The sequence below is a fragment of the Malus domestica genome, chromosome 08 (assembly GCF_042453785.1).
Source record: "Malus domestica chromosome 08, GDT2T_hap1".
Classification (NCBI taxonomy): domain Eukaryota; kingdom Viridiplantae; phylum Streptophyta; class Magnoliopsida; order Rosales; family Rosaceae; genus Malus; species Malus domestica.
The window spans coordinates 11141087-11169073 of NC_091668.1; the positions used below are offsets into that span (position 1 = coordinate 11141087).

General features: G+C 38.9%; 2 protein-coding genes across 4 annotated transcripts; both read right to left on the minus strand.

Annotated features, from left to right (window-relative positions):
• Positions 1-227: 227 nt before the first annotated feature.
• Positions 228-5297, minus strand: LOC103441225 (RNA-binding protein 208-like). 2 transcript variants are annotated; one of them, XM_008379924.4, is made up of 13 exons: positions 5160-5297; positions 4662-4797; positions 4227-4288; positions 3925-4027; positions 3504-3580; positions 3315-3376; positions 3104-3191; positions 2743-2818; positions 2391-2421; positions 2165-2284; positions 1548-1633; positions 1235-1408; positions 228-956 (listed from the first exon to the last, which is right to left on the minus strand). In XM_008379924.4, exons 2-13 carry the CDS (start codon positions 4782-4784, stop codon positions 699-701), a joined length of 1260 nt encoding a protein of 419 aa, XP_008378146.3. In that variant the 5' UTR covers positions 4785-4797; positions 5160-5297; the 3' UTR covers positions 228-698. The 2 variants fall into 2 exon arrangements, with proteins under 2 accessions (XP_008378146.3, XP_008378147.3); XM_008379925.4 differs by having other exon boundaries at positions 4662-4790; positions 5160-5263.
• A 3530-nt stretch (positions 5298-8827) lies between these two features.
• Positions 8828-27867, minus strand: LOC103441330 (uncharacterized). 2 transcript variants are annotated; one of them, XM_029106988.2, is made up of 22 exons: positions 27651-27867; positions 26482-27261; positions 25974-26392; positions 25142-25796; positions 24318-24404; positions 23711-23757; positions 23215-23324; positions 22982-23082; positions 22172-22264; positions 21560-21643; positions 21274-21357; positions 20949-21017; positions 20578-20637; positions 20196-20267; positions 11557-11664; positions 10998-11074; positions 10790-10873; positions 10257-10371; positions 10068-10157; positions 9713-9778; positions 9521-9616; positions 8828-9417 (listed from the first exon to the last, which is right to left on the minus strand). In XM_029106988.2, the coding sequence occupies exons 1-22, from the start codon at positions 27765-27767 to the stop codon at positions 9298-9300; spliced, it is 3534 nt and encodes a 1177-aa protein (XP_028962821.2). In that variant the 5' UTR covers positions 27768-27867; the 3' UTR covers positions 8828-9297. The 2 variants fall into 2 exon arrangements, with proteins under 2 accessions (XP_028962821.2, XP_028962822.2); XM_029106989.2 differs by having other exon boundaries at positions 25974-26400; positions 27651-27851.
• Positions 27868-27987: the final 120 nt, after the last annotated feature.

The following is a 27987-nucleotide window of genomic DNA, read 5'->3' on the forward strand; positions in this document are numbered from 1 at the left end:
TTAGATATCATCTAAGATGGTATGAAAATATAATACATAAACATAATATGAATAGCATTACTCCGAGAAAAAACAACTCTAATACTCTTCTACAACGAACTTCCTTGCATCGGAGAAAAAATAAAGTGACAATCAATAAACAAATAAATCTGTTGAGTTTGACTTCAAGTTACCTAACTGATTAAGACAAGTTAACCAAACTATAAAATAAAATAAAAAAATCCCCATTTCATAACAAATCCCACAAATTTAAAAAGAAAATCACATCTCTAATCACATATTACATGATACAACCAAAAAATAAAAAATAAAAAATAAATCCCCATTTCATAACAAATCCCACAAATTTAAAAAGAAAATCACATCTCTAATCACATATTACATGATACAACCAAAAAATAAAAAATAAAAAATAAATCCCCATTTCATAACAAATCCCACAAATTTAAAAAGAAAATCACATCTCTAATCACATATTACATGATACAACATACATAGGAGATCAAAAACTCATGTAACTGAAGATGAATTCACAATCTGTAACCGGAAAAACAGACGAAGAAAAAGACGGGACGCACAATCTCGTTTGTAGTAACGCATAGCACAAGCGGAATGACTGACGATGTTCAAGAGAGAATTGGCACAATGCAACCAAACGCAATAGCAACTCTGCCGAAAACCCACCACCGGCCCTAGTGTTAACGATAATACATTAGCTGGTGACCGGATGAACTGTTAGGATACGCATCGTACATAGGTTGGGATCCGCCAGAGTTCAATGCCATGGACGTGGCAGCAGCCTGACTCAAGGCAAGTTGACGCCGATAAGCCATCAAATCAGCTGGAGAATATCCTTGGTTAATACCAGCAGTAGGAAGAATCTGATAGGGCTGGGCAGGAGGAGGTAGTGGATTAGAAGCTATCCCGGCAGGAGTTGGTTTGCTACCCCACGAGCACTGCATACACCGTCACACAAAGCAATAGATGTTTCATCAAGACAGAAATACACTGTTTGTGATTTGATTTACCACCAGCAAAAGACGTACAGTATACATCGTTTCAAAAGGTGTCACTGTCAACACGGGATTTCAATTGTAGGTCAATTGAATGCATCGCAACCCACTGAAAGGCGTCGAGTGTCATGTGCACATGTGCAATGAAGAAAAGTATGAAAGAGGCAAAGGAACTGCGTGACCATTAAAGTTTTCTAAATCTGCAGTAGAGATTCTATTACCTTCATGGACTTTCCATGAACTATCCTGCCATTTCCCATTTGAATAGCCAACGCTGTTTCATCATGAGTGTTGTATCTCACAAATCCGAAACCTTTATCCCTCTGCACACGTACTTCCTCAATAACCCCAGCCCCAAGAGCATGAAACTGAATATGAAGTTCAGCTTGAGTAACCTGAAAAGGAAGACCAGATTTTCAGCGAGAGTTTATAGCTAAAAACGTATTTGCACCCAAATATATAAGTCATCAGACCAACTTTAAGGCTTAAAAATTAAATCCAAATGTAACGTAGCCAGAATCAATGTTTAATCACCTCATGGGAGAGGTTGCCAACATAGACAGTCGTGTATGCTTGATTGTTTTCAGGGGCCTCTTCGTTGGAGTTCTCTTGACCTCCATCTGCAAAATAAAGTAACCACAAAAACAAGCCATCAACATCAAGTCTTGTCTGAACTTCCCACTCAATCCCAGTATCATAAAGTACGGCAACATATAACAGGGTCAACCATCAATCTAAGAACTACCTGCTTTAGCCAATTATTTAAATTGCACTAGAAAATGCAAAGGTTAAACACCTATGGCTATATTAGACCAACATGAAGGAAAATTTCACTGACAATGTCGAACTCACTACTGTCGGTCTTTGTTACATGAGACAATCAACACCAGGATAATCTGATATGTTTATATGTCATCATACAGTGGCAGAGGAAACGGATTCAAGATGAAGGGCCTACATCTTGATCCCGTTTTAAAATTTCATATTTTCTCTTGAGCACAATCTTTAAATTTCATATTTGCTCCTTTGGCACAATCTTTTCTCAAATGCCACAATCATTGAAGTCCCAGAAGGCCAAAACAAGAAATCCCAGGCTTAACACAACATCATAAGTACTGTGGGCCAACCAAGTCAGAAACTTTTCAAACTACCTGAAGATCCATTTGTAAGCACAACGGCATTTTGATTGTCACTACTCTGCTTCTCTTCACTAGAACCAGCATTTTTGGTTGCCCAGTTGCATCTTATTTGCCTATTTCCAAGCCATTTACCTACACAATGAAGTCCAAAACGCATCAACCATAGCACTACTGGTATTACTATTTTTCAACATCGACGAAAACTACGCAACATGAGGCAACATTTTAGATGTGTTACCTGTTAAATCATTTATAGCACTCTGAGCATCCTGAAAAAAATTCCAAGAGGTACTTAATCAGTTTATGATGTACCAGAGTTCTAAGAATGTAAAATCAACACTTGATAAACCAAAATATGGTGTCATGTTAATACCAACACTTCTAGGTACACAAAGTAGCAAAAATGATACGGAAAAACCAATTTCACTAAGCGTTGCTTTATGCATTTCATGTGCACCACTAATCACACGAAAGAGTGCAAAAACTAGCTACCTTGATGTGATTCTAGGTTTTCAAACAAATGTGGGAGGAGATTTTTCGTGGGACGAATCTCACCAAAACTCTAGTTTCTACTCACAACAACTTAATACCTGCTGTTCACGGAAAGAAACAAAGCCATATCCCTTTGAGCGGCCAGTTTTGTGATCCCACATGACCCTTGCATCACTGCAAAAGATAAAAAGGACAATAAGAAAAAGCTTGTAAACCTAACAGCAGGACATTTGGAATTTAATAGGTGATTCACACTGTTACACACCCAGGTGGAAACACAACTAAGTGGAACTATTATATTTCTACACCAAGTTTCAGCCCTGAGCCTCAAGTCCGTCAGTAACATGAACAGTGGATGAAAGCAATGAGGAAAAACTAAAACATGGTACCCTAGCGCCTGAGTAGAAATTTTATAAATTTGAAAATAGAAAACGATAATAAAAAGAAACAGGAACTCACGAACAACTAGGATAGACCCTGAAGCAAGCAAATAAAGTTGCATCTGTAACCTCTGGACTAAGATCACCGACAAATATATTGAAGTGCCCTGATCATTGTAAAATTGCATTAAAGGAATGAACCCTTATTAAATTGTAAGATCCTGTAAAAATAAAATAAAATAAAATAAAATTGTAAGCACAGCAGTAGAACAACTGAAGCTCAAGGCAACCTGAAGTATCTTCCCTCTGGCTATTGGCATATGCCCAATTCACCTTAAGTGCCTGACCATAACTGCAAAGCAGATTTAGAAAGACTAATGAATATAATCAATCCTCGAAGCTATTGACAGACATACATGATCGAAGTAAAGAAAGGCAAGAGAATAGCCACACTTGTTCTAAAGTAAGTGAATGCTTACAGTTGGCGTCCATGCAGATTCATTATTGCAAGGGCTGCAGAGTGTCGGTCATGGTAGTCAATAAATCCATATGACGACTGCAAAAATATATATATACAGCCACATCATGAATACGTTAAGGAAAATCAATTTTGAAGTTAAAACACAGGATTCCTATTATGTTGGCCGCAATTGACAATTTCCTCAGCTAGTTACATATTTTGTTTAAGAAATACATCATGTCACAAGATCAATGTATAAGCAATTGTAGAATCATTTCATGACTCCTAATGGGTCACCAATTGGAATACTCTAAATGTCTTATGGGTGTGTCCGTCTATTGCATATATTTCCATCTAACTGAAGGAAAAACAGAACCTTCAAAAGAACAATGACAAAATCATATACAATGATTCAAAAGAACCTGAATCATGTGATGTACCTTATCCTTTCTGATGAGCTTGCATCCTGCAAGAGGACCAACACTCTGGAAGACTTCAGCAAGAAGCTTATCGGTGGCATTTACATGAATGTTTCCAACATAGCTGAAACCCGCCATCAAATAAATAAGCCTTAATTCAAAAGAAAAATATCCTTTTGAATATGAAATGGTATGAACTACTTGAAGTTCCGCTGTCCACTTCAGCTAAAGAAACTTCAAGTAGACAAACGTAAAGATGAATGGGAAGGAAAACATAAAATTCCAGAAATAGAGTAAAAAGAAGACCGCTATCTAACACTTACACACTGTTGCACTGAGACGGGTCAAATCCGGGCGGCAGATTTCCACCAGGGATAGGCTCCATCTGCACATTGTAAAATGTAGAAGGAAGATAAACAAATAATCCCAGAAAATCTAAGACCGTACCACAGATGATGCTAGCCCCAAATAATCTATGAAAAGGCACCAAAATCCCGAAAAAAGTATGAAACCAAAGAGTTCAAAACAAAATTTTGGCAACCAAAGGGTATATATAAACTTAAGCCCCCATCAAAAAACAAATGTAATAGCAATATATACTTGCTACTCTGATGAATTACATAAGGCTTGAAACTCTGAATGAATCAAGTGAAACCCAGTAACCTAAATCATCTAAGCTTGTGATCAAAGCAGGCAAACAATAATTTCTCCACAAACAAGGGTGAGAGAGAGAGGGAGGGAGAGAGAGAGAGAGAGACCTGAGACATGGCAGCAGCGAGCACACCAGGATGGTACATTTGTTGTTGCTGATGCTGAAGAAGGGCTTGCTGCATTATAGCTTGTTGTTGTTGTTGTTGCTGAAGCTTCAATCTTTGTTGCATATTACACTATACTCTATAATTTAATTATTATTTAATAAAAAACCCCCAAAAAATAATCAGAAAAACAGAGGCAGATCACCCCAGTAAATCCCAATTTTCAATTTCAAACAACATAATCAGAGCAAGTGCAAGAACATACAGAAATCCGAAAGCAAAAAAAAAATTTGAATTCAAACGTCAAAATTCTAAAAGGTCCCAAACTTTCAATCGAAATTTATCTGGGGGTTCTGAATAATTGAACTATTTTTTCACTTGAATGTGAAAATTGGAGTGGCAGATAAGATAATTCATATAAATCGAAACCCAGAAACAAATATAAATTAAAAATATGGAAAAAGGAGGGGGTAGAGAGAGAGAAAGAGGGAAGATAGGAACCTGAGGGTGGAAAATGGAGCGAAACTTGGTGTGGCCTCTTCTGTGTGTTGTTGTTGTGTCGGAGCAACTTTCTCACAGTGAAAGGCTGAAAAGCACACGACTCGGGTTCGGGTTCGGGTTCGGGTAGAATAAGAAGACTGTCCCCATTGGATTTGGATCCTCTCCTGAGCTAATGGAGATGATCCTCCTAACCACTAATCATGAGCCGTTGGATTTTTATCTAACGGCTATAATTATTATAACTTTAAAGGGACTCTCCTGTTTATGGCCGTTGGATAAAAATCCAACGGCCCATGATTAGTGGTCAGGAGGATCCTCTCCATTAGCTCAGGAGGGATCCAAGTCCGTCCCCATTAATCATTAATCTTTGTTTTTTTTTTTTAATTATATTAATTTTTTTCTGTCACGTCAATATTTATTTGTTGTAAACTTGTAATTCTACCATTTTGGAGGATTGAAATTGATAAATTTACTTAATGAGTAATTTATCTTCGACATTCAAGTTGGACACAGTTTTATTCTTCCCTCAACATGCTTGTTGATAGGAGCATATTTATGCGCCTTAGCTTAGCTTGTTCTTGTGCATTTATAGTGTTTTTCCTTAGTAAAGTAGTCTTTTAAGCTAGTTTCTTGTGTTTTCAGGTTTTAAAGGCATATTACATAAAAAGAAGCAATTTGGAGCCTTTTGGAGCAAAATGGAGCTTGGATTGGATATCACATATTTGGAGCCAAGGGTTTGGACGAAAATGAAGATTTGAAGATGATGATTCCTACTTGAGCAAGGATTCCTAGTTGAAGTAGGAAAGAGCCAAATTGAAGATGAAATCTTAGTCCAAGAAGGTGTCCTAATCAATCAAGGATTCCTAGTTGAAGATGGATTCCTAGACGAATGAAGTTTCCTACTCAAACAAGGTTTCCTACTTGAAGTAGGAAATGTAAACCCCAAATGGCATCAAGTTGCAGCTACAAGGAAAAGATTTCCAAGTCCAAGAAGGAAAGGTTTCCAAGATGAAGAAGGAGAGGAATTCCAAGTCAAGGGAGGATTGAGACATGTTTTCCTAATGCTAGAAGGACTCCTAAGTGTTGTAGGACACAAATGAGAAGTTTCTAGAGTGTTCTCCTCCTTGCCGTGAGTTTCCTACATTTCCTATCAGTTTTGGGGCTTTCTAGAAGCCCTATCCCTAATCCCTACATTGGTGCCGCACCCTAGCTTCTAGATGCCCTAGTTCCTTGCCTTGCAAGGCATTCTAGAAGCCTTATCCTTCCTCTCCCTATCCAGCCGCACCTAGGAGGTCTTTTCCCCTTTTAATTCTGATTTTTAAGCCTCATTCCTTGTGGATTTGGGTTATTCAAGTCCATATCTGATTTACCTAGGTTTTTAAGTGCCTATAAATACTCATAAACCCCCTTGGCCGAATTCACCTCCTCTCACATTCATAAATCACGCCAGAAATCTGCCCTAGCCTTTGCCGCACCCTTCCACCACCATTCTCCCAAATTTCTGCCCAAAAACAACCCTAGCCGCACCACCCATCAACCCTAAAGCCTTCCATACCATTCCCCATCCATTCTACACCACAAATAACCCCAAAAACTTGTCTAAAGTTCTCTGCCGCAGCAAGGAGGAAAGAGGATTCTTGGATGCACTTGCTGCCACGTTGGAGCATTCTAGGTGTTTTCTTTCCTTTGATTTTAATGTCTAAATTTATGTATCTTTGCTTTGCGAGTATGAGGAACTAAACCCCCCTTGGCTAGGGGGGATTCGAAATACATGTTTATGCTTGCGATATGATTTGATTACTTCTAATTGCGTTTCATAAGTTGTGAATTCAATTTACTTATCTATGTGAATTACATTGATTTGTGTGTGTTGGTTGAGAGTGCACGCTTAATTATCATGCATAAATTGAATGCTAGGATATAAGGAAATTTCACCTAATCGTTATGGACTTATATTCACAAGTAGTAAAGGTTGATGATCTCAATCGCGTTAAGTAAATTCTTGGCATAAGTTTCATGCAATCATAGTAACAAGTGCTTCGTCAATGCTTATGGTTTTCATAGAACTTAATGATTCTTGCTTGTATCTCTATTATGCAATCATGTAGGGGACTTGTGGGGAATGTGTTGGGTTGTCGTATGCAATCATCTAATTCAATAACGTTAGGAAAATCTGAAGGTTAATTTAAGCGGACCTAATTAACTTGGGGCGTTGAGAATTCATGGATTATTGAAAAGCAATTGGAAATCGTTTTGAATGCAAGTATAACATGTGTGGAGATGAACCCCTTAGCTAGCTTTCCATCCATTCATTTAAACCAAATTCGTTTTAAAATCTGTTTTGATTTACAAGTTTATATTTTGTTTTCAATTTCGTAAAAACCAAATCCCCCTTTGTTTTCAAGTGTCAAATTAGTTAGAAAGTGTGTTAGTTTGTGTTTTTAAGTGTTTTGAGTCAAGTTAAAACCTATTTTCGTCAAAATCTTGTTTAGAGTTCAAAACTGCCCAGAAAGTGGTTTTAAGGCAGTTTTGAGTGTTTTTGTGTTATTTTGAGTCTTTTGGTTTGTTTTGGTGTTTTAAGTTATAGTTTTACATTCTTTGAGTCTAGTTAGTGTTTTAAACTTGTTTTTACGTTTTTGAGTCAATTCCAAGTGATTTTGCAATCCCTCCTAATCCCCGGCCTAGAATGATCCCTACTTACGTATTTTGCTACAATTGATAAAAAGAGGGTTTAATTTGTGTGCTTATATATTTCGCATCACTTGTTGAATTAGTGAGTTATGTATTTCAATCCAATCCTAGATGCCAAACAAAATCTTATATTCTTGTAAAATAAATAGAGGTTGAGGCATTGAGATGAAAGAATGAATTTTGAGCTTTGTAATTAATTCATATAACATCTATGTAAACGATGAGATGATTTTTGCATCTTTTTTAATGGCTTAGATTTTCAAAAAATGTAAATATTTATTTTATTTACTCTCAAAATTGTTCCTTTTGGTGTTTGTTTTTTTTTTTTTTTTTTTTTTTTTTTTTTTTTTTGGCGTTGAGAAATGGTGGTAAATACGCTAATTCTTATCTCTGTTTTTACAATGATTAAAAATATTTTTGAAATTTATTTTTAGTAAAAACAAGTGAATTTAAAAAAAAAAACATTTGAAGTATTTTCTGCAAAAAGTACTAAGTGTTTTATGCAAAAGGCCTTCTTGCATGCACTTCAAGTGTTTTTGGAGGCTATTTCCATTAAAAATGTTTTCAGCCATTTTAACAACACATCTAAACGAGTCATTAATCGTGTTTGTTAGGATAAAAATAAGTGCAAAATTAACTTCCTTTATCATTTTGTTCTCAAAATCGGGTTGGGGTTCGTAGCATTGTAGTTTGCGAACTCAATTCTCCCTCAAGCACGTTTAAATGCATCATAAGAAAAACTTGTGCGAGGCTCAAACTGCGTAGCTCACGTCCACTTTACAAATACGGATGGAAGAACTAAAGGAAACTTGATGAGAATTGGAGATTTATAAGAGTGTAAGAAAACAAATTTTAGTCGTCGAATCCTAAACCAAGAATCTAACAGTAAAAAATCGTGGGAGCGTAAGATACACCAAATAAAGCACGCCAAACCCATCTGATTTTTACACCTTCAGAAAACCAAAAATGGAATTACATTTATGAAACAATTCAGTAAATTATTTAATTGAACAAAATTCAAATGCCACAATTCGTAACACAGTATAAAAACATTCCAACTTCTATATACTCTACAAACATGCAAAATTCCCGCCGGCGACTCAGATCAAATCAATGACCAATTACTAGCTAAACTCAATACCGTAATCCTATACGGTAATGAAATACGCTGATATCTACGGTATACAATAAGCAAATGCACGAATTCGATAGTACAAAATGGCTTCATTCAGTCCTCAATCATAAGTAAATCAATGCAGGTACGTGCACAAACTAAGTTGTTTCTTCAGTTTGTTCAGCACTTCTAAATTCGGAGCTCGTGCAGTAAGTGCATACACGCCTCCCTTCCTGCCGAACGAAGTTCTGCATCCCATGTTCAGTTGAACCACTTTGAGAGGGACAATTGGTGAAATGTTCATATGAATTGATTTGCGAAAGGTAGTGATCATCATAGGGCTGCTTGGGCTTCTTCAATTTGTTTTCTCGTAGGTCGACCACATTTTCTTACATCCTTACCAGACAAAAGCTTCAATGCGCCCTCGAGGGTGATTCCAGTGGGTTTCATATCCTGCATGTGTAATTAAGATAACCCAGATCATTAAACTTGGTAAAACTTTGTGCAATGTTGATCAAAACTCCAGACGCAAAATTCTGAATGTATAAAAAAATACCTTAGGAACAGAAGCAATTGTGCGCCGATGTCTAACTGCAAACCCAACCTTTGCCACCTTTAAAATGACTGGTTGTCCATCCGCTGGATGGTCTCCCTGAAATTAAGATAAATCAGGGAAAGGAAGAAAGAATAAGTTCAAGGATGATGAAGAGCAGGAAACGGAATTCAGCAATCAGAATGAAGAACAAACCAAAGTCACAGGATATCGCAGCAACTCCAGCGCATATTCAAGGGTAATCGAATTCACATCCTTTATCTGAAAATTTCATGTGAAAATATGGATTCAGATTTCAAATAAAAGCATGGTAAATCTTCGATACATGTGCATGCATACAAAGACGGAAGAGGGAAAAAAAGGAGCAAAAGGAAAGTAAAAGGCATCGGTAAAAACATCTACTATGAAGGACAGTACATAGTTAAGTATTATGGATATGATTTTGGACAACATTTTTTGAATGAACACAAGAAGTGGCAAGAAGATGTGTAAATGAACAGAACAAGAATACAATGTTCCAATGTGGAGTTACAATACAACTTCAACATACATGGGATACGTTGGCTCGTTTAGGTGCATTAGTCTTCCTGTCTTCACCAAGTTGTACATAGCATCCGTAAGGACCTTTCTTCAGAAGAACCTGAAAGAGTACATAGTTTTTTTTTTAGTGTAAATGATAAATTCAAGAAAAGCTACTACTCCACCATAAATCAACAAACTATCAGAATTCAAAGCAAACCTTTTCATTGGAGCCTGGACTTAGACCTAGCAGTTTTGGTTCCTCCATGCTGCTGTTCTTTTTTGGACCATCTTCTTCTTCTTCTTCTTCACCGTATAATGTCTTAGCAATGTATCTATTTGCAGCAACAAAAGGAAACATTGATCAATTATGGATAGTGAATTATCTTTAGCTGCAACTAAAACAAATTTAGGCCAACAAAATACAACTTGAAATTAGAAGAAAGCTCAGCATTTTCAGTTTGTTATGTTATAGAAAGGAGCCGGGTCTGATAACTCAATCTTTCTTTTCAGTTTAAATGACCTGGAAATACAGTCAATTTACTTGCCAGCTTTGCTCATATATGTAGGCACACGGCCACGGGCAATGAAACTGGTAATTGTTTGTTACTCTGAATTTTCCTTTTCCTTTCCTGTCACTTGTTAAGTTCTTCGTATTGAACCCTAATTATACTGCTACCAGTACAGAATAATCAACCACAATATTGCCGCACATGCATGAGAGTAAGTTATACCATAGGTTTTCATACTCACTTGCACTTCGGGTGTTGATCACAACCTATAAAATAGCCTGCACCGAACCGACTCACTTTGAAAATCAAACTGCCTTCCATACAACTAAAACATGTACAAGTTAAGATTGTAATAAGTATTAGAAAAAGTTCTCAAGAAAATACTTTCTGCGTGAACATAAATTATATAAGACATACATCAATTCGTGTTAATGACAGCATATGCATACCATGGGCATGTCCTGCTTTGGTCAGGAAGAGTAGCAAACAAGAAGTCTCCAAATTTTTTTTCCATCATCTTCTCTACCTGTGATATTGAATGGCTTATTATAAATATGAAAGTTCTAAGTATAGGTATTTTACAAACGGAGGCTTGATTTTGACGGAGACCAAATGATGCAGCATAATGAATTAAGAATATTTTAATTTAATTTCCTATTTTTCTTGTTATCTTCCTGTTCTTATTACTTTCCTGCTTCAAGTAGGTTTAGGATTGCTTTCCTGTTTCTAGTGAGATTGTGGCATTATAAATGCATGCTTTGTAATTCAGTTGAGGTGGACTAGACAAGACATGAACCACTAATTAAACAGATTTTCTCCCCGAGTATCTTTGTCTCTCTGTCTTCCCTTCCGTCGGTATGATTTATGTTCTAATCATTGGTCGTCTTCTTGAAATCTCATTGTTCTGTCTATCTATTTCTCTTCTCTTGAACTCTAATTCTCTCTCTCTTTCTAAATCCCTCTCTAATTTCTAAATTCCTGTTAATTGTTCTATACATCAAACCTTACCTGATGAATATGAACAGTGCTGGTACGCTCACAATAAGTGCTGAATCGGGTCCAATAATCTTTTAGGAGGCCTTTCCATTCAGTTAAGCCAGCAGACACATTATCAAGCTGATGCAGAAGCGAGAAACGAAGAAAAGAAGTCAGTCACACCCGTAATATCAAGTATATCGAATAATTAACAATGACAGATGAACAAAATTGCTTCACAAAGAAATGTTATATGCTATACAACAACAACAACAACAAAGCCTTTTCCCACTAAGTGGGGTCGGCTATATGAATCCTAGAACGCCGTTGCGCTCGGTTTTGTGTCATGTCCTCCGTTAGATCCAAGTACTCTAAGTCTTTTCTTAGAGTCTCTTCCAAAGTTGTCCTAGGTCTTCCTCTACCCCTTCGGCCCTGAACCTCTGTCCCGTAGTCACATCTTCGAACCGGAGCGTCAGTCGGCCTTCTTTGCCCATGTTCAAAATCACCGGAGCCGATTTTCTCTCATATTTCCTACAATTTCGGCTACTCCTACTTTACCTCGGATATCCTCATTCCCAATCTTATCCTTTCTCGTGTGCCCACACATCCCATGAAGCATCCTCATCTCCGCTACACCCATTTTGTGTACGTGTTGATGCTTCACCACCCAACATTCTGTGCCATACAACATCGCTAGCCTTATTGCCGTCCTATAAAATTTTCCCTTGAGCTTCAGTGGCCTACGACGGTCACACAACACGCCGGATGCACTCTTTCCATCCAGCTCGTATTCTATGGTTGAGATCTCCATCTAATTCTCCGTTCTCTTGCAAGATAGATCCTAGGTAGCGAAAACGATCGCTTTTTGTGATCTTCGCTAGATTGCTCCGGTCATTAGTGTGGATAAGTATATAAATGGATAGAGATAGGAAAGCAAACACAAGATGTACGTGGTTCACCCAGATTGGCTACGTCCACGGAATAGAAGAGTTCTCATTAATTGTGAAGGGTTTACACAAGTACATAGGTTCAAGCTCTCATTTAGTGAGTACAAGTGAATGATTTAATACAAATGACATTAGGAAATATTGTGGGAGAATGATCTCGTAATCACGAAACTTCTAAGTATCGGAGTGTGGTGTCGTCTTGACTTGCCTTATCTGTCTCATAGGTAGATGTGGCATCTTCTCTGGAAGTACTCTTCCTCCATCCAGGGGTGGTATCTTTAACTGGTGGAGATGCACAAGGTAATGTATCAATTTCACTTGAAGCTTACTTGTAGTTTCAGGCATGGTCAAGCGCGATACAAACCATGTAGTAGGAGTCCCCCAAGTCGCCGAGCTAGGGGGTCTGCTGAAAGAGGTGACAGACAAGGTAAGCAATCAGAGCTCCGACTGATTGTTCACCTTCTCCCCATCTTGCAGCAGCATGAAGGATAAAGAGAAGAAAAATGAAAAGAGATGATATGAGATACTTTTGCTTTTGAAGAAGTAACTTTCCACAGGCTTATTCTTGAACTGAGCTGGAGGGTTTTCTGGTTTCCTCCAGAGTATAAGGCCGACTGAAGAATTTGAGGGTCAAAACAAGTCCATCAAATCTAGAGTACGTTCCACCCTGCTGATATGGGATACTTTTGCGTTTGACAGAGTAATGAATGTATCGGCACGTGTGCTGTTACGCTTGTCTCCACATGCTTCCTTGTATCCTTCGCACTTGCCCTATCTGTTCCTCAAGCAGATGCGGAATCTTCCCTGGAAACATAAGATGTTGAAGATGAGTACTCGAGAGCAATGCCAGGTAAGTAATCAGGTAAGGGGTTCCAGGCAGTCAGTTCCTGGCTGGAAGCTTGATTCCAAGTGCTGACTGATTGCTCTCTTTCTCCTTGTCTTGCAGGTAAAAACAAGGCCAAAAGAAAAGACAGGGAAAAAGCATGATATGGGATACTCTTGCTTTTAACCCTGATGATATGAGATATTCTTGCTCTAGTATAGCTTGTTTGCAGAGGTATTATCGGGGGGAAAGAAAGCTGAATATTTCGAAAGGCTTCGTTGGGAGTGCCCTCTCAGATATGATGAAGGGTTGAGCATTTTTGCAGGTCTGCCTGTCCGTTGGGGATGGAGGTCGACATATATAGGAGTCTCCCTAACAACAAGTAGTAATGCTATTCCTTTACCCTGCTTGGTCATAGCACGGTAGTGGGAGCTGCCAGTTTCACATGTTTTAACTCTGTCAGAGCACTTTGAAAAAGTGGTCTGTGGTATCTGGCTCTCGAGATTCGGAGAACGATGCATCTTCGATTTTTGAGAAAGCAATCATGCTGGGAGTATGACTCTCGAGATTCGGAGAGCAGTGTCTTTTCGATTTTTGAGGAAGTAATCATGTTGGGAGTCTGGCTCTCGAGATTCGGAGGGCGGTGCCTCTTCGATTTTGGAGCAAGCAATCTTGTTGGGAGTGTTGTCTCGAATGTGAGTAAAGGTTGGGCATGTTTGCTAGTCTACCTTGCCACGAAGCACAAAGGTTAACACACAGGGACTTTCCAATTATCCAGCAATGGTACTGTTCCTTTACCCTCTCTTCGATTTTGAGAAAGTAGTCATGTTGGGAGTCTGGCTCTCGAGATTCGGAGGACGGTGCCTCTTCGATTTTGGAGCAAGCAATCTTATTGGGAGTGTTTTCTCGAATGTGAGTAAAGGTTGGGCATGTTTGCTAGTCTACCTTGCCACGAAGCACAGAGGTTGACACACAGGGACTTTCCAATTATCCAGCAGTGGTACTGTTCCTTTACAGTTGTGGGTAATAATGTGGTAGCTAGACCTTCAAAATTTATGTGTCTAAACTTTTGTTAGTGCTGTTTCTTTGCTATTCTTTTACCTTTCTTGGTCAGAGCGATGTAGTGGGAGCTGCAAGCTTCACGTGCTCAACTTTGGCAGAGAACTTTGGCAAAGTTATTTGTGGTACCCATGAGCTATTGTTGCGTGTGGGAAGTGGGTGATTGAACAGTAAGATTCACGTGCTTTCTACTTCACCAGAAGTCTTCGACAGAATGCCCATAATTTCTGCAAAGCTGAGTGTGCGTGTGACAGGTGCTGACAAGGCTAGAAAAGTAGGTGCCTCTTCGATTTCTGAGATCGGCCCTCGTGGTCTCTGAGCAGCCCAGCTCTTGAGAAAGCGAGCGCCTCTTCGATTGATTCGGAGAACGATGCCTCATCGATTTTTGAGAAAGCAATCATGCTGGGGGTCTGGCTCTCGAGATTCGGGGAGCAGTGTCTCTTCGATTTTTGAGAAAGTAATCATGTTGGGAGTCTGGCTCTCGAGATTCGGAGGGCGGTGCCTCTTCGATTTTGGAGCAAGCAATCTTGTTGGGAGTGTTTTCTCGAATGTGAGTAAAGGTTGGGCATGTTTGCTAGTCTACCTTGCCACGAAGCACAGAGGTTGACACACAGGGACTTTCCAATTATCCAGCAATGGTACTGTTCCTTTACCCTCTCTTCGATTTTTAAGAAAGTAGTCATGTTGGGAGTCTGGCTCTCGAGATTCGGAGGACGGTGCCTCTTCGATTTTGGAGCAAGCAATCTTATTGGGAGTGTTTTCTCGAATGTGAGTAAAGGTTGGGCATGTTTGCTAGTCTACCTTGCCACGAAGCACAGAGGTTGACACACAGGGACTTTCCAATTATCCAGCAGTGGTACTGTTCCTTTACCCTTGTGGGTAATAATATGGTAGCTAGACCTTCAAAATTTATGGGTCTAAACTTTGTTAGTGCTGTTTCTTTGCTATTCTTTTACCCTTCTTGGTCAGAGCGATGTAGTGGGAGCTGCAAGCTTCACGTGCTCAACTTTGGCAAAGTTATTTGTGGTACCCATGAGCTATTGTTGCGTGTGGGAAGTGGGTGATTGAACAGTAAGATTCATGTGTTTTCTACTTCCCCAAAAGTCTTTGACAGAATGCCCATAATTTCCGTAAAACTGAGTGTGCGTGTGACAGGTGCTGACAAGGCTGGAAAAGGCTGGAAAAGTAGGTGCCTCTTCGATTTCTGAGATCGGCCCTCGTGGTCTCTAGGGAGCCCAGCTTTTGAGAAAGCGAGCGCCTCTTCGATTTTTGAGATCGGCCTTCGTGGTCTTTGAGCAGCCCAACTTTTGAGAAAGCAAACGCCTCTTCGATTTCTGAGATCAACCCTCGTGATCTCTAAGCAGCCCAGCTTTTGAGAAAGCAAACGCCTCTTCGATTTCTGAGCAGGCGCCTCTTCGATTTCTGAAGCTTCGTCGAGTGCAGATTTTTATAGGGGCTGGCATTAAGTTCCAAAGCACACTTGAATCTCCACCAGTAGAAGCTTCATTCTTGCACTTCTAAGATCTTGATTTGTCCGACCTCTTCTCTCTTCAACACCTTTGAAAATGTCTGGCCCCTCCGACCGTCGTTTTGACTTGAACCTTGTTGAAGAGGCAGCCCCGCCTTCTCCAGACAACATATGGCGCCCATCCTTCGTCTCCCCTACTGGTCCTCTTACCGTTGGGGATTCCGTGATGAAGAATGATATGACCGCTGCGGTGGTGGCCAGGAACCTTCTCACTCCCAAAGATAACAGACTACTTTCCAAACGGTCTGATGAGTTAGCTGTTAAAGATTCGCTGGCTCTCAGTGTTCAGTGTGCAGGTTCTGTGTCTAATATGGCCCAACGCCTATTTGCTCGAACCCGCCAAGTTGAATCATTGGCGGCTGAAGTGATGAGTCTCAAACAGGAGATTAGAGGGCTCAAGCATGAGAATAAACAGTTGCACCGGCTCGCACATGACTATGCTACAAACATGAAGAGGAAGCTTGACCAGATGAAGGAAACTGATGGTCAGGTTTTACTTGATCATCAGAGATTTGTGGGTTTGTTCCAAAGGCATTTATTGCCTTCGTCTTCTGGGGCTGTACCGCGTAATGAAGCTCCAAATGATCAACCTCTGATGCCTCCTCCTTCTAGGGTTCTGTCCAGTACTGAGGCTCCAAATGATCCCCCTCCGGTGCCTTCTCTTTCTGGGGCTCTACCGACTGCTGAGACTTCTCCTAAGCAACCTTTGTGAAGGCTCCCTCTTGTATGCTTATTTTGACTCATGTATATGTACATATTTGTAGCTTATCGGGGATATCAATAAATAAGCTTTCCTTCATTTCAACGTATTGTGTTAAATACACCAAAGCCTTCTTCGCTAAGTTCTTTGAATTTTCTTTTGTTAAAGCTTGTATGTTGAAGCTTTCTGAGTGGAGCATGTAGGTTGGGGTAGTGTTCCCTTAATTTCCCGAGTGAGGAAAACTTCTCGGTTGGAGACTTGGAAAATCCAAGTCACTGAGTGGGATCGGCTATATGAATCTTAGAACGCCATTGTGCTCGATCCTGTGTCATGTCCTTCGTTAGATCCAAGTACTCTAAGTCTTTTCTTAGAGTCTCTTCCAAAGTTTTCCTAGGTCTTCCTCTACCCCTTCGGCCCTGAACCTCTGTCCCATAGTCGCATCTTCTAATCGGAACGTCAGTAGGCCTTCTTTGCACATGTCCAAACCACCGTAACCGATTTTCTCTCATCTTTCCTTCAATTTCGACTACTCCTACTTTACCCCGGATATCCTCATTCCTAATCTTATCCTTTCTCGTGTGCCCACACATCCAACGAAGCATCCTCATCTCCGCTACACCCATTTTGTGTACGTGTTGATGTTTCACCGCCCAACATTCTGTGCCATACAGCATCGCCGGCCTTATTGCCGTCCTATAAAATTTTCCCTTGAGCTTCAGTGGCATACGGCGGTCACACAACACGCCGGATGCACTCTTCCACTTCATCCATCCAGCTTGTATTCTATGGTTGAGATCTCCATCTAATTCTCCGTTCTTTTGCAAGATAGATCCTAGGTAACGAAAACGGTCGCTCTTTGGTATTTCTTGATCTCCGATCCTCACCCCTAACTCGTTTTGGCCTCCATTTGCACTGAACTTGCACTCCATATATTCTGTCTTTGATCGGCTTAGGCGAAGACCTTTAGATTCCAACACTTCTCTCCAAAGGTTAAGCTTTGCATTTACCCCTTCCTGAGTTTCATCTATCAACACTATATCGTCTGCGAAAAGCATACACCAAGGAATATCATCTTGAATATGTCGTGTTAACTCATCCATTACCAACGCAAAAAGGTAAGGGCTTAAGGATGAGCCTTGATGTAATCCTACAGTTATGGGAAAGCTTTCAGTTTGTCCTTCATGAGTTCTTACGGCAGTCTTTGCTCCTTCATACATATCCTTTATAGCTTGGATATATGCTACTCGTACTCCTTTCTTCTCTAAAATCCTCCAAAGAATGTCTCTTGGGACCCTATCATACGCTTTTTCCAAATCTATAAAGACCATGTGTAAATCCTTTTTCCCATCTCTATATCTTTCCATCAATCTTCGTAAGAGATAGATTGCCTCCATGGTTGAGCGCCCTGGCATGAACCCGAATTGGTTGTCCGAAACCCGTGTCTCTTGCCTCAATCTATGCTCAATGACTCTCTCCCAGAGCTTCATTGTATGACTCATTAGCTTAATACCCCTATAGTTCATGCAATTTTGTACGTCGCCCTTATTCTTGTAGATAGGCACCAAAGTGCTCATTCGCCACTCATTTGGCATCTTCTTCGTTTTCAAAATCCTATTGAAAAGGTCAGTGAGCCATGTTATACCTGTCTCTCCCAAAAGTTTCCACACTTCGATTGGTATATCGTCTGGGCCTATTGCTTTTTTATGCTTCATCTTCTTCAAAGCTACAACCACTTCTTCCTTCCGGATTCGACGATAAAAAGAGTAGTTTCTACACTCTTCTGAGTTACTCAACTCCCCTAAAGAAGCACTCATTTCATGTCCTTCATTGAAAAGATTATGAAAATAACCTCTCCATCTGTCTTTAACCGCGTTCTCTGTAGCAAGAACCTTTCCATCCTCATCCTTGATGCACCTCACTTGGTTTAGGTCCCTTGTCTTCTTTTCCCTTGCTCTAGATAGTTTATAGATATCCAACTCTCCTTCTTTGGTATCTAGTCGTTTATACATATCGTCGTAAGCCGCTAACTTAGCTTCTCTGACAGCTTTCTTCGCCTCTTGCTTCGCTTTTCTATACCTTTCACCATTTTCATCAGTCATCTCCTTGTATAAGGTTTTACAACATTCCTTCTTAGCCTTCACCTTTGTTTGTACCTCCTCATTCCACCACCAAGATTCCTTTTGGTGTGGGGCAAAGCCCTTGGACTCTCCTAATACCTCTTTTGCTACTTTTCGGATACAACTAGCCATGGAATCCCACATTTGGCTAGCTTCCCCCTCTCTATCCCACACACATTGGGTGATTACCTTCTCTTTGAAAATGGCTTGTTTTTCTTCTTTTAGATTCCACCATCTAGTCCTTGGGCACTTCCAAGTCTTGTTCTTTTGTCTTACTCTTTTGATATGTACATCCATCACCAACAAGCGATGTTGATTAGCCACGCTCTCTCCTGGTATAACTTTGCAATCCTTACAAGTTATACGATCCCCTTTCCTCATTAGAAGAAAATCTATTTGTGTTTTTTACGACCCACTCTTGTAGGTGATCACATGTTCTTCTCTCTTCTTAAAGAAGGTGTTGGCTAAGAAGAGATCATATGCCATTGCAAAATCCAAGATAGCTTCTCCATCCTCGTTTCTCTCCCCAAAACCATGGCCACCATGAAAACCTCCATAGTTGCCTGTCTCCCTGCCCACGTGTCCATTTAAATCTCCTCCTATAAATAACTTCTCCGTCTGAGCAATTCCTTGCACCAAGTCTCCAAGATCTTCCCAAAATTTCTCCTTCGAACTCGTATCCAACCCTACTTGAGGTGCGTACGCACTAATCACATTGATAAGTTCTTGTCCTATTACAATCTTGATTGCCATGATTCTATCTCCTACCCTCTTGACATCTACAACATCTTGTACCAAGGTCTTGTCCACGATGATGCCAACACCGTTTCTCGTTCTATTTGTGCCCGAATACCAAAGTTTAAACCCTGAGTTTTCTAGATCCTTTGCCTTACTACCAACCCACTTAGTTTCTTGTAGGCACATAATATTTATCCTTCTCCTCACCATAACTTCCACTACTTCCATAGATTTTCCCGTTAAGGTTCCTATATTCCACGTTCCTAAACGCATTTTGCTCTCTTGAACTCTACCCTTCTGTCCTAGCTTCTTCACCCTCCCCCGTCTAATAGGATCAAAGTACTTCTTTTGTGTGTCCCGGGTAAAGTTGATAGGAGCATATGCTCCCAAACAACTTTGAGTGGAGTCGTTCGAAAAGAAGTTTCTATGGCCCCCTTGCTCATTTAACACTGCATCCGGGTGCCGATGGAGATACAGCGACCCTTGCTCACTTATCACTGTGCTCAGGCCACACAGCGCGCCACTTACGGGTGACGCCCTAGCTTTAGCGCGATTTTGTTCTGGATTCATTTTCATAAGGATTCGACGTGATCATGGAGTGCCGGCTGTCGACTACCTGACGCCCTCCCCCTCCTCCTTTATCCGGGCTTGGGACCGGCCATGTAAGACATAGGCGGAGTTAAATGTTATATGCTATATCTTTTATATTTCAAAATGAGTAAGCTTATACTGAAAAAGATTATAATCAATATAGATTTACCTCATTCTCCATGTCAGCAGTAAAACTGTAATCTGTGACCTCGGAAAAATGGTGGCAGAGAAATGCTGACACCTAAAATTAACCAAAAAAATAAAATAAATTGAGCGGCAACAAGGAATATCAACATATCTCATGGACTCAGCAATTTGAGAAATCCCATGTTAACTACACTCTTCAACTTTGAACTAACAAGAAACGAATGAAAAGACAATCAAGAAACCAACAAAAAATAAGATAAAATGGCACAAGTTAGAAGTGACCAATATTAGAAATAGGAGGATAAAGCCACATAACAATGGACTTGCATGGATCTATAAGAAAGCATGTAAAGATCTTTGCCGTTTCTCTGATTTCCAGTAACTCAAAAAGAATGCCAACATACCATACGACCACGAAATTCTGGATGTAATACACGGCTTTTAACTGTCACGTAGTTTCTATCCTGGCACCACAAATCAATAAGTCATCAAAATATTGTGTGGTTAAAAATCACAATAAAAAGACCAGCCAAAATACTTCCTGGAGATTGTTGACAAGAGAACGTTTTAGAAAAATTCAGAAAGAATTCTCAAGAACATGCTTATTGTAATGCTATGAGATATCTAACTTTCCAAAATACATGGTACAACTATTAAAAGGGTTTCTAAGAATATGAGACATAACATAACTCAAAGTTGTGCACAATTTCCGTCAAAATAATACATTAAAAATTATGATCAAAGAAAACCTGACAATTTGAACACCTTCAATTACCTGTAAAACCTTCAAAGTGCTAGCATATGTTGAAGGTCTTCCAATCCCAAGCTCCTCCAATTTCTTAACCTATGGAACACACCACCACAAAGATGAGAAAACTAAAGCTAAAAAATAAGTACACCAGTTATAACACTAACTTAAAGAGCTTGTTATGATTAAACCTTCCCATCTATGGAGTACATTCAAATGGTAGAATACCTCTGGAGGCAGCAATTTTGAAGTAATTCCTATTGCCAATAGTTTCATAGTCCCCCTTCCCAAAGAAAATAACTAAAGAATTCTAACAGCATTTCTTGTAATATGTAAAATTATAAAATTTTACCAGTGCTGCCTCAGAGTAGCGGGGAGGAGGTTGAGTATGGTGCTCCTTGAGTTCCACTTTACCAATACATAATGGATCCCCACGCTACATAAACAAAATAAAAGACTTAAGAAATTAAAAAAAGCAATGATAAATCTCGTATGAAACTGAACACAATCAGAGTTATATGTTGTCGTTCAATACCAAAGGCTCTTATCCTGAAATTTAGACGGGGCATGTGCATCCAAGCATATGTGGGTAGGGGCAATGGGAAAGTGACACAACGTAAATTTAGGTCCAAATTTACCTTCAAAGAATTAAGAAGTACAAAGGGTTCATCATGACTCTTCCCTTCCTGTTCTTTATATTTGACTGCTTGAGCTTCCACATCCTAAACATTAGAAATAAACATGCTCAAAACTCCACATAAGCATGCAACACACTGCCAATTTAAGATGTGGCATCAAATCAATCGCATCAAAGTGAAGCTACATGAATAAAAGGGAATTTACTTTCCAAATCCTGACATCAGAACTGCCTTTTAAAAACAAATAATAACTTGCAATTATATGGATATGTGCAGTTCCCAGTTTGGATCCTATGACTAATAGATATGATGAGTTCATGACACTAAAAGTTAAATTGGCATATAAGATCGTACAAGTAGCAGTATTTTAACATATCTTGGGAATTAAAGTGTATATCCATATAAAGAAAAACAAAGCAAAAGTCATACCATAACTGAAGAACATTAAGAAGATTCCAGTGTTTACCAAAACAAAATAGCAGATTCAGTTACTGATACTCAAGAACTCCCACCAGTGAGACAATTTTTAGAAATGCAAATGTTTTATGACTGTGGCACACGAGCCAACTGCATACATTTGCAACGACACTAAGATGGAAAACAGAATTATACCTCAAAGACTGCCTGATATCCAGGAAACTCAACCCTTGAGCACGAAGAGCGGAAAACAATGGACTCGCCAGCATTTCCAATATCAAGTTGTATCTGGTTATATTAATGGGGAAATGAATTAGGAAAGAGATGGTGAATTTGCATTACATATATATATGAATGGAACATAAGAACAAGGATATGAGGAAACGTCAACAAGTTAATGCATGTTCTATTTGACAAAGAATGTGTTGCCTTTATCATTGAACTTTGAATAAGTTATATTTCAATCACGTGTACTCTTCTCAGCAAAGTATCAATTAGGTCTCCCTGAAATCCATAGTGAGTAATCAAAGAATAGGAAGCAAACTGTGTTTTCCTCTCTGAATTTCATCCTCTATTCTAGTTTAAGAAAGCAAAACTGTGATCCATTTTTCTCAGAAATAGAGCAATCAAGGTTCCAAGATGCAGTGTTACTCATAAGGTGTAAATTATTGTGTTCCCACTTTGATGACAATTCAAATGCACACCACGCACATACTGAACTTTATAAGATAAAAACAAATAAAAGAATAACAATAAAAAGAACATAGTTTGAGGACAGTGGAAGTACTGCCAATAACAAAGTACAGCAACATATATTAAAGATATTCTAGAAATGTAACTACTTGTCCAAAAGGAAGAAACAACTTGGAAATAATCATAAAACAGATTTTTGCAGCCTGTATTAATTGCGATAATTGACCACTGGATAGTAATAGTTATAAGGCTATTTGTTCCCATCACTTAAATGAGAAGAATTTTCATAGTGTTATATTCTAAGTTTCTAACCTGCTCAATTGTAGCAGGCTCCATCTGACATGCCACTGTCCGACACCAAATTAGAGTGTACAACTTCAGGGAATCTTCATCAAGTATCCCATGAAGCAATGCTAGATTCCAAGACAAAAATTTTAGTCAATTCACTAGAAAGAGCCTATGAAAAGATGAGCTGTACATCTGAAAAAACTTGCATAAAAAAAACTTGAAGAAACTTTAATGTAGCATGCAAAATTGTTAGTTACATGGCAATCTTCGAACATCAGTGGGTCTAATTGCTTCATGGGCCTCTTGAGCATTCTTCACTTTCTTAAAAAATTTGCGTGCAGTTTCTGATGCAAAATTCTGTCCATACCTGCATCAAAGGAATATTGTTTGTAATGAACAAACATATAGATCTCATTGCACAAGTATAACCACAAATAGCGAAAACCTGTAGGTCACTACTCATCATGGGAACAAGTATATAAATGAACTAAGTTTTGAAACTATAGGTCATTTTAATCTCTCGCTCTCAATGCTCTAGACCAATGGTGATTTCAAAAATAGTTGCAAACTAAATTTCAAACCTTACAAAGCAAAAAACCTGTAAGTTTTGAATTGTAGGATAGAATAGGCATAAATTAAATTCCAAATAAAATGACAGCACAAAGACATGAACATGCATATCATTATTCTGCATTACATCTAAATTTAAATTCCAAATAAAATAGAAGTCGAAATAACATTTATCTACAGCACCTTTCAATGACCAAGGAGCGCACATCCTTACAGGCTTCATCAGAAATCTGCAGAAATTAAAAGACTTCGGTATTAGAAAGAATGATAGATGTCGACCTCAACTAGAGATGAACTATACATTGAGACAGTGTAAATCAAGAGCACACATGTAAACAATCAGCATACATTGTAGTAATTATCATCACAAAGAAACGAAGTACAATTACAATTCTAAGCAAACTCAACAATTGAAACTTAGCAGCCTTAGACACTGACACTACGCCATAAAGTTCCATCGTTTTACATTGTGCAGCATAAAAGAAACCGATTTGCAACTGAGGAATTTTAAACACAACAAACCATTCCACAAGAGCAGTTCAATTGAGTTATGAAAATAATTAACGAAAGAAGAATGTTATAATCAAGTAAAAATCCTATTTCAAAATTTTCCTTTTAAGATTACATTGGTTCAGGTTATCCCAAATCAATTAAAAATTGATCACCTAAAGAGAAGGCAATAGAAATGTAAAAAAGGAACCAGCCACCAAAAACATTGACAGACAACATGAAACTCAATCAAGAACACATACTGTAGGGAAAATATTCATGCAGCCAAAAAGATACCTACATGTAGTCCATCTGTTCGGGTGTAAGTGATCAAACCCGCTGCTTTACCATCAGATAACTGAACCCCCTCGTAAAGTTTTTGTGCAAGCTGCATATATAATGTATCTTCCATTAGCCAGAAAGTCTCTGTATCTATATGATGCATATCCTTAAAGCAAATATATATGTATATTCTTAAAGCAAATATATATATATATATATATATATATATATATATATATATATATTATCAATGCAAAGCATGAATCATAAGATTAACTGCATCAAAGAAAAGACTTGCGGCTAGAACAGAAGAGGAACGTTGAAATAAAACTTGTACAACTCTTTCTGGTAATGAAAAATGTTACTTCATTTCAGGACAACATCTGCTCTTACACTTCCGATTAGAAAAATAGAATCAGAGCAGTTACCATTAGGCTGGTTTTGTTTTGTACAGACATCTTTCTGCTTTATATGAAGATAATATAACTATACGATAACAGTACAGAACATAAACAACAATGTTTGAAGTGATACAACATTCCATATGCGCAGAACTGATATGGAATGTTTGACATGTAATGTCTAAGGTGATACCGCTATGGCTGTGTATCCTTATAGTGATACAACATTGCATATGAACTGGATAACAGCCGTTACAAATCTGGGTATTGAAATTGATATAATAGTGGAGAAACTTATACTTATGAGCAGAAGAAACAACTTCAAAGCTATTAAAAACATTATACTTTAAAGCAAGGATAATGAATAAAATATATGGATAATTGTCATTCTAGCTTTAGAGTTTAGATGGAAATCAGAAGATAAATGCTCTCAAGCCCGCACCTTCATTGTATATGCTGCATTGAAATGCAATTTGTTTGCAGCATCCTGCTGAAGTGTGGATGTTATATATGGCGTGGGAGGATTCTTCCGCATTTTGCTTTTCTTAGAATTGACAACTTGAAAATTTTCTGAATTAATCTGCTGTTCAATTACTTTAGCCTCGGTATGAGAACTGATAGAAAATTGATTTAACTTTTTGGAATCATAATGGGTCAAGTGTGCTGGGAAGGATGGGGCATTCGCTGATGAACCCTTTTCTTTTTGCTTCAATTCAACTGCAGTAGTCCAATATTCCTGCGGTTTAAATTCATCAATTTCCATTTCTCTATCGCACAGAAGAGCCAATGCAGCAGATTGGACTCGCCCCGCAGACTGGCAACCTGGTAGTTTCCTCCATAACAGTGGTGAAATGTTAAATCCAATCAAATAATCAAGAGCACGCCGTGCAAGGTAAGCATGGACCAAGTTCTCATCAATTTCTCGTGGAGTTTGCAGCGCGCTTTTGATAGAGGCCTCAGTGATTTCATGAAAAACAACCCTGGCTACAGTAATATCTTCACGTAAAGCATCCTGTTGTTGCAGCATCTCAATAATATGCCAAGCAATAGCCTCTCCTTCACGATCAGGATCTGATGCAAGAATAAGAGTTTCTGCTCTGATGAACAAGGTGTGAGAAATAAGAAATTCAGAAACAAAGCTCCAAAATGAACTTAAGAGAGAAATACTTATGATGGCAAGTTCAATATCATTACTATACACCAGCATATCCTAGCTAGTATTGTTAGTAGCTTGCAGCTAATTGAATCTGAATGAAAATGATAAGAAATCATACCCTGTTAGTGCAACCTTTATAGTTTTCAGATGAGTCCAGGCAGCAGATGGAACTTCCCACACCATACTGAACTCATCATCAGGCCGTACAGATCCTGACCTAGCAGCCAAGTCCCTTACATGACCATAGCTAGGAAGAACTTCAAACATATCACCAAGATAACCCTGAATGACCTTCGCTTTTGTAGCAGACTCCACCACCACGACAGTTTTCCCAGTTGCGGGGTAAAGCGGCTTCAGTGTCATTTTTCCATGAGGTTTCACTTTGCCTATTTTTTGTGGTAAAAGTTTCTGTGGCGACTTAGTATCTGAATTTACCAATTTTCCCTTTCCCATAGAGTTCCCGCCTTTCTTCTTTGGCTGGGGTTTTGTTGAAGAACCATCAGCAACTTCTCCGGGAGTTTTCGCACCGAGGTTCAACTGAAAGACTGCAGTGTTAGTTAAAATATTGCAATGTAAAGATTTTAATCCTAATTCTACTAAAAAAACTATAGTTACTATTTGCTAACCTCTGAAACATCCGCCGACTTTTCGCTTCTTTTGGTACTACCAGATTTCTTCGGTTGAGAAGTAACCTTAGAACTGTGTGTTGTAGCCGCTTCTCCTGGAGGATTTGCGGCAGAAATTTGTTCTTTAGTTTTCTTGCTTTTTGACCTCTTTTTCCCTTTGACTTTAGAGACCTTGGTATCATTACTTATAGGAGAATTGGAAACCAAAGATCCCAATTTTCCAGCCCCCTTCTCACTTCCAACTTGCTGTTCGGTTAAAGCTTCTACATCAACATCTTTGGAGATGCTAGAATCAGTAGCTTTGGTTTTGCTTTGAGCTGCTAATGCCTTTTCCCGTTTCTTGCGTTTGTTAAGCTTTCTGAAAAAAAATGTATTTCCACTATTCCTGCCATCTTGGACACCCACAATCTCTCCTTTGTATATAACAGATGGAACTTGAGAGAAAAACCTCTTGGGAAAAGCTCCCGCGCTATGATTAGTTAAACCTAATCTGCAACTATTCTTAAAAGAGACAAAACTGATAATACCAGCAGGCCCTAAAGAATTAAGCGAACCATGTTTTAAATGAGAATGAATGGTAAAATTATGTTCAGACCCATCACCGCTTCTTCTGAAAGAATGAAAATTGTGCCCAAACTTCGAATGGTTGGCCGTGATCAAGGAAGAAACTCCGGATTTCTTTAACCTAAGCTGAGAACAATTTCTGTATACATTTGCTGTCAAATTCAGCGAAGATGGTAAGCAAGCACATGGATAAGCCTCAAACGCCCTCCACTGCATCTGTAAGACCAAAAGTTGCACGTCACGATAAGATTTTTAGGGAACAAGCATACTCGGACAAATATTGAACACACATACACACACAAAAACAAAATCAAATTCCGAATATCCCAGTGTTGCACTAGTTAGCACAACCAACATAATTTAATAAAACCCAACAACAATCTATACATACGTTCGTATTCATCGATAAAATGTTACATTAAGTGAAAAAGTTCCAGTCTTGAATGTCCAATCAACCAAAACAGACCATTATTTTACACCAAATAAACAACCCAGAAATATAGCCAGCTAGAAATGGTACAAATTGGTGCTGGGAAAGGCATGAACTTGAAGCAAAAAGATGGGAAAAATAGAGAGCATGAAAAATGAAAGGGAAAAGTGGGAACCTTGGCCATGGAGCGGCGGAGACGCAGGGCGGAGGAAGCTAAGTTGTTTGAGAAAATCAAGGAGGAAGCGGGGGCGGTGGACAGTGAAAAGGTCCGTTGAAAATGTATCATCGCCATGCCAGTTTCATTTGCTTAACGCAAACAAAGATAAGAGTGGAGTTTCGGATGTTCTGTTGTACTGTATGAGAGAGAGTGAGAGATGGAGAAGGAGAGGCTACGAAACGAGGGTTTTGACCAAAGGGTTTTATGGTAGGTTTTCGGATTCGGGTGATGATCCGGGTATTTTGGCCCATTCCGGGGCAGAATTTCTTCTTTTTGGGTTCCTTGTGTCAATTAA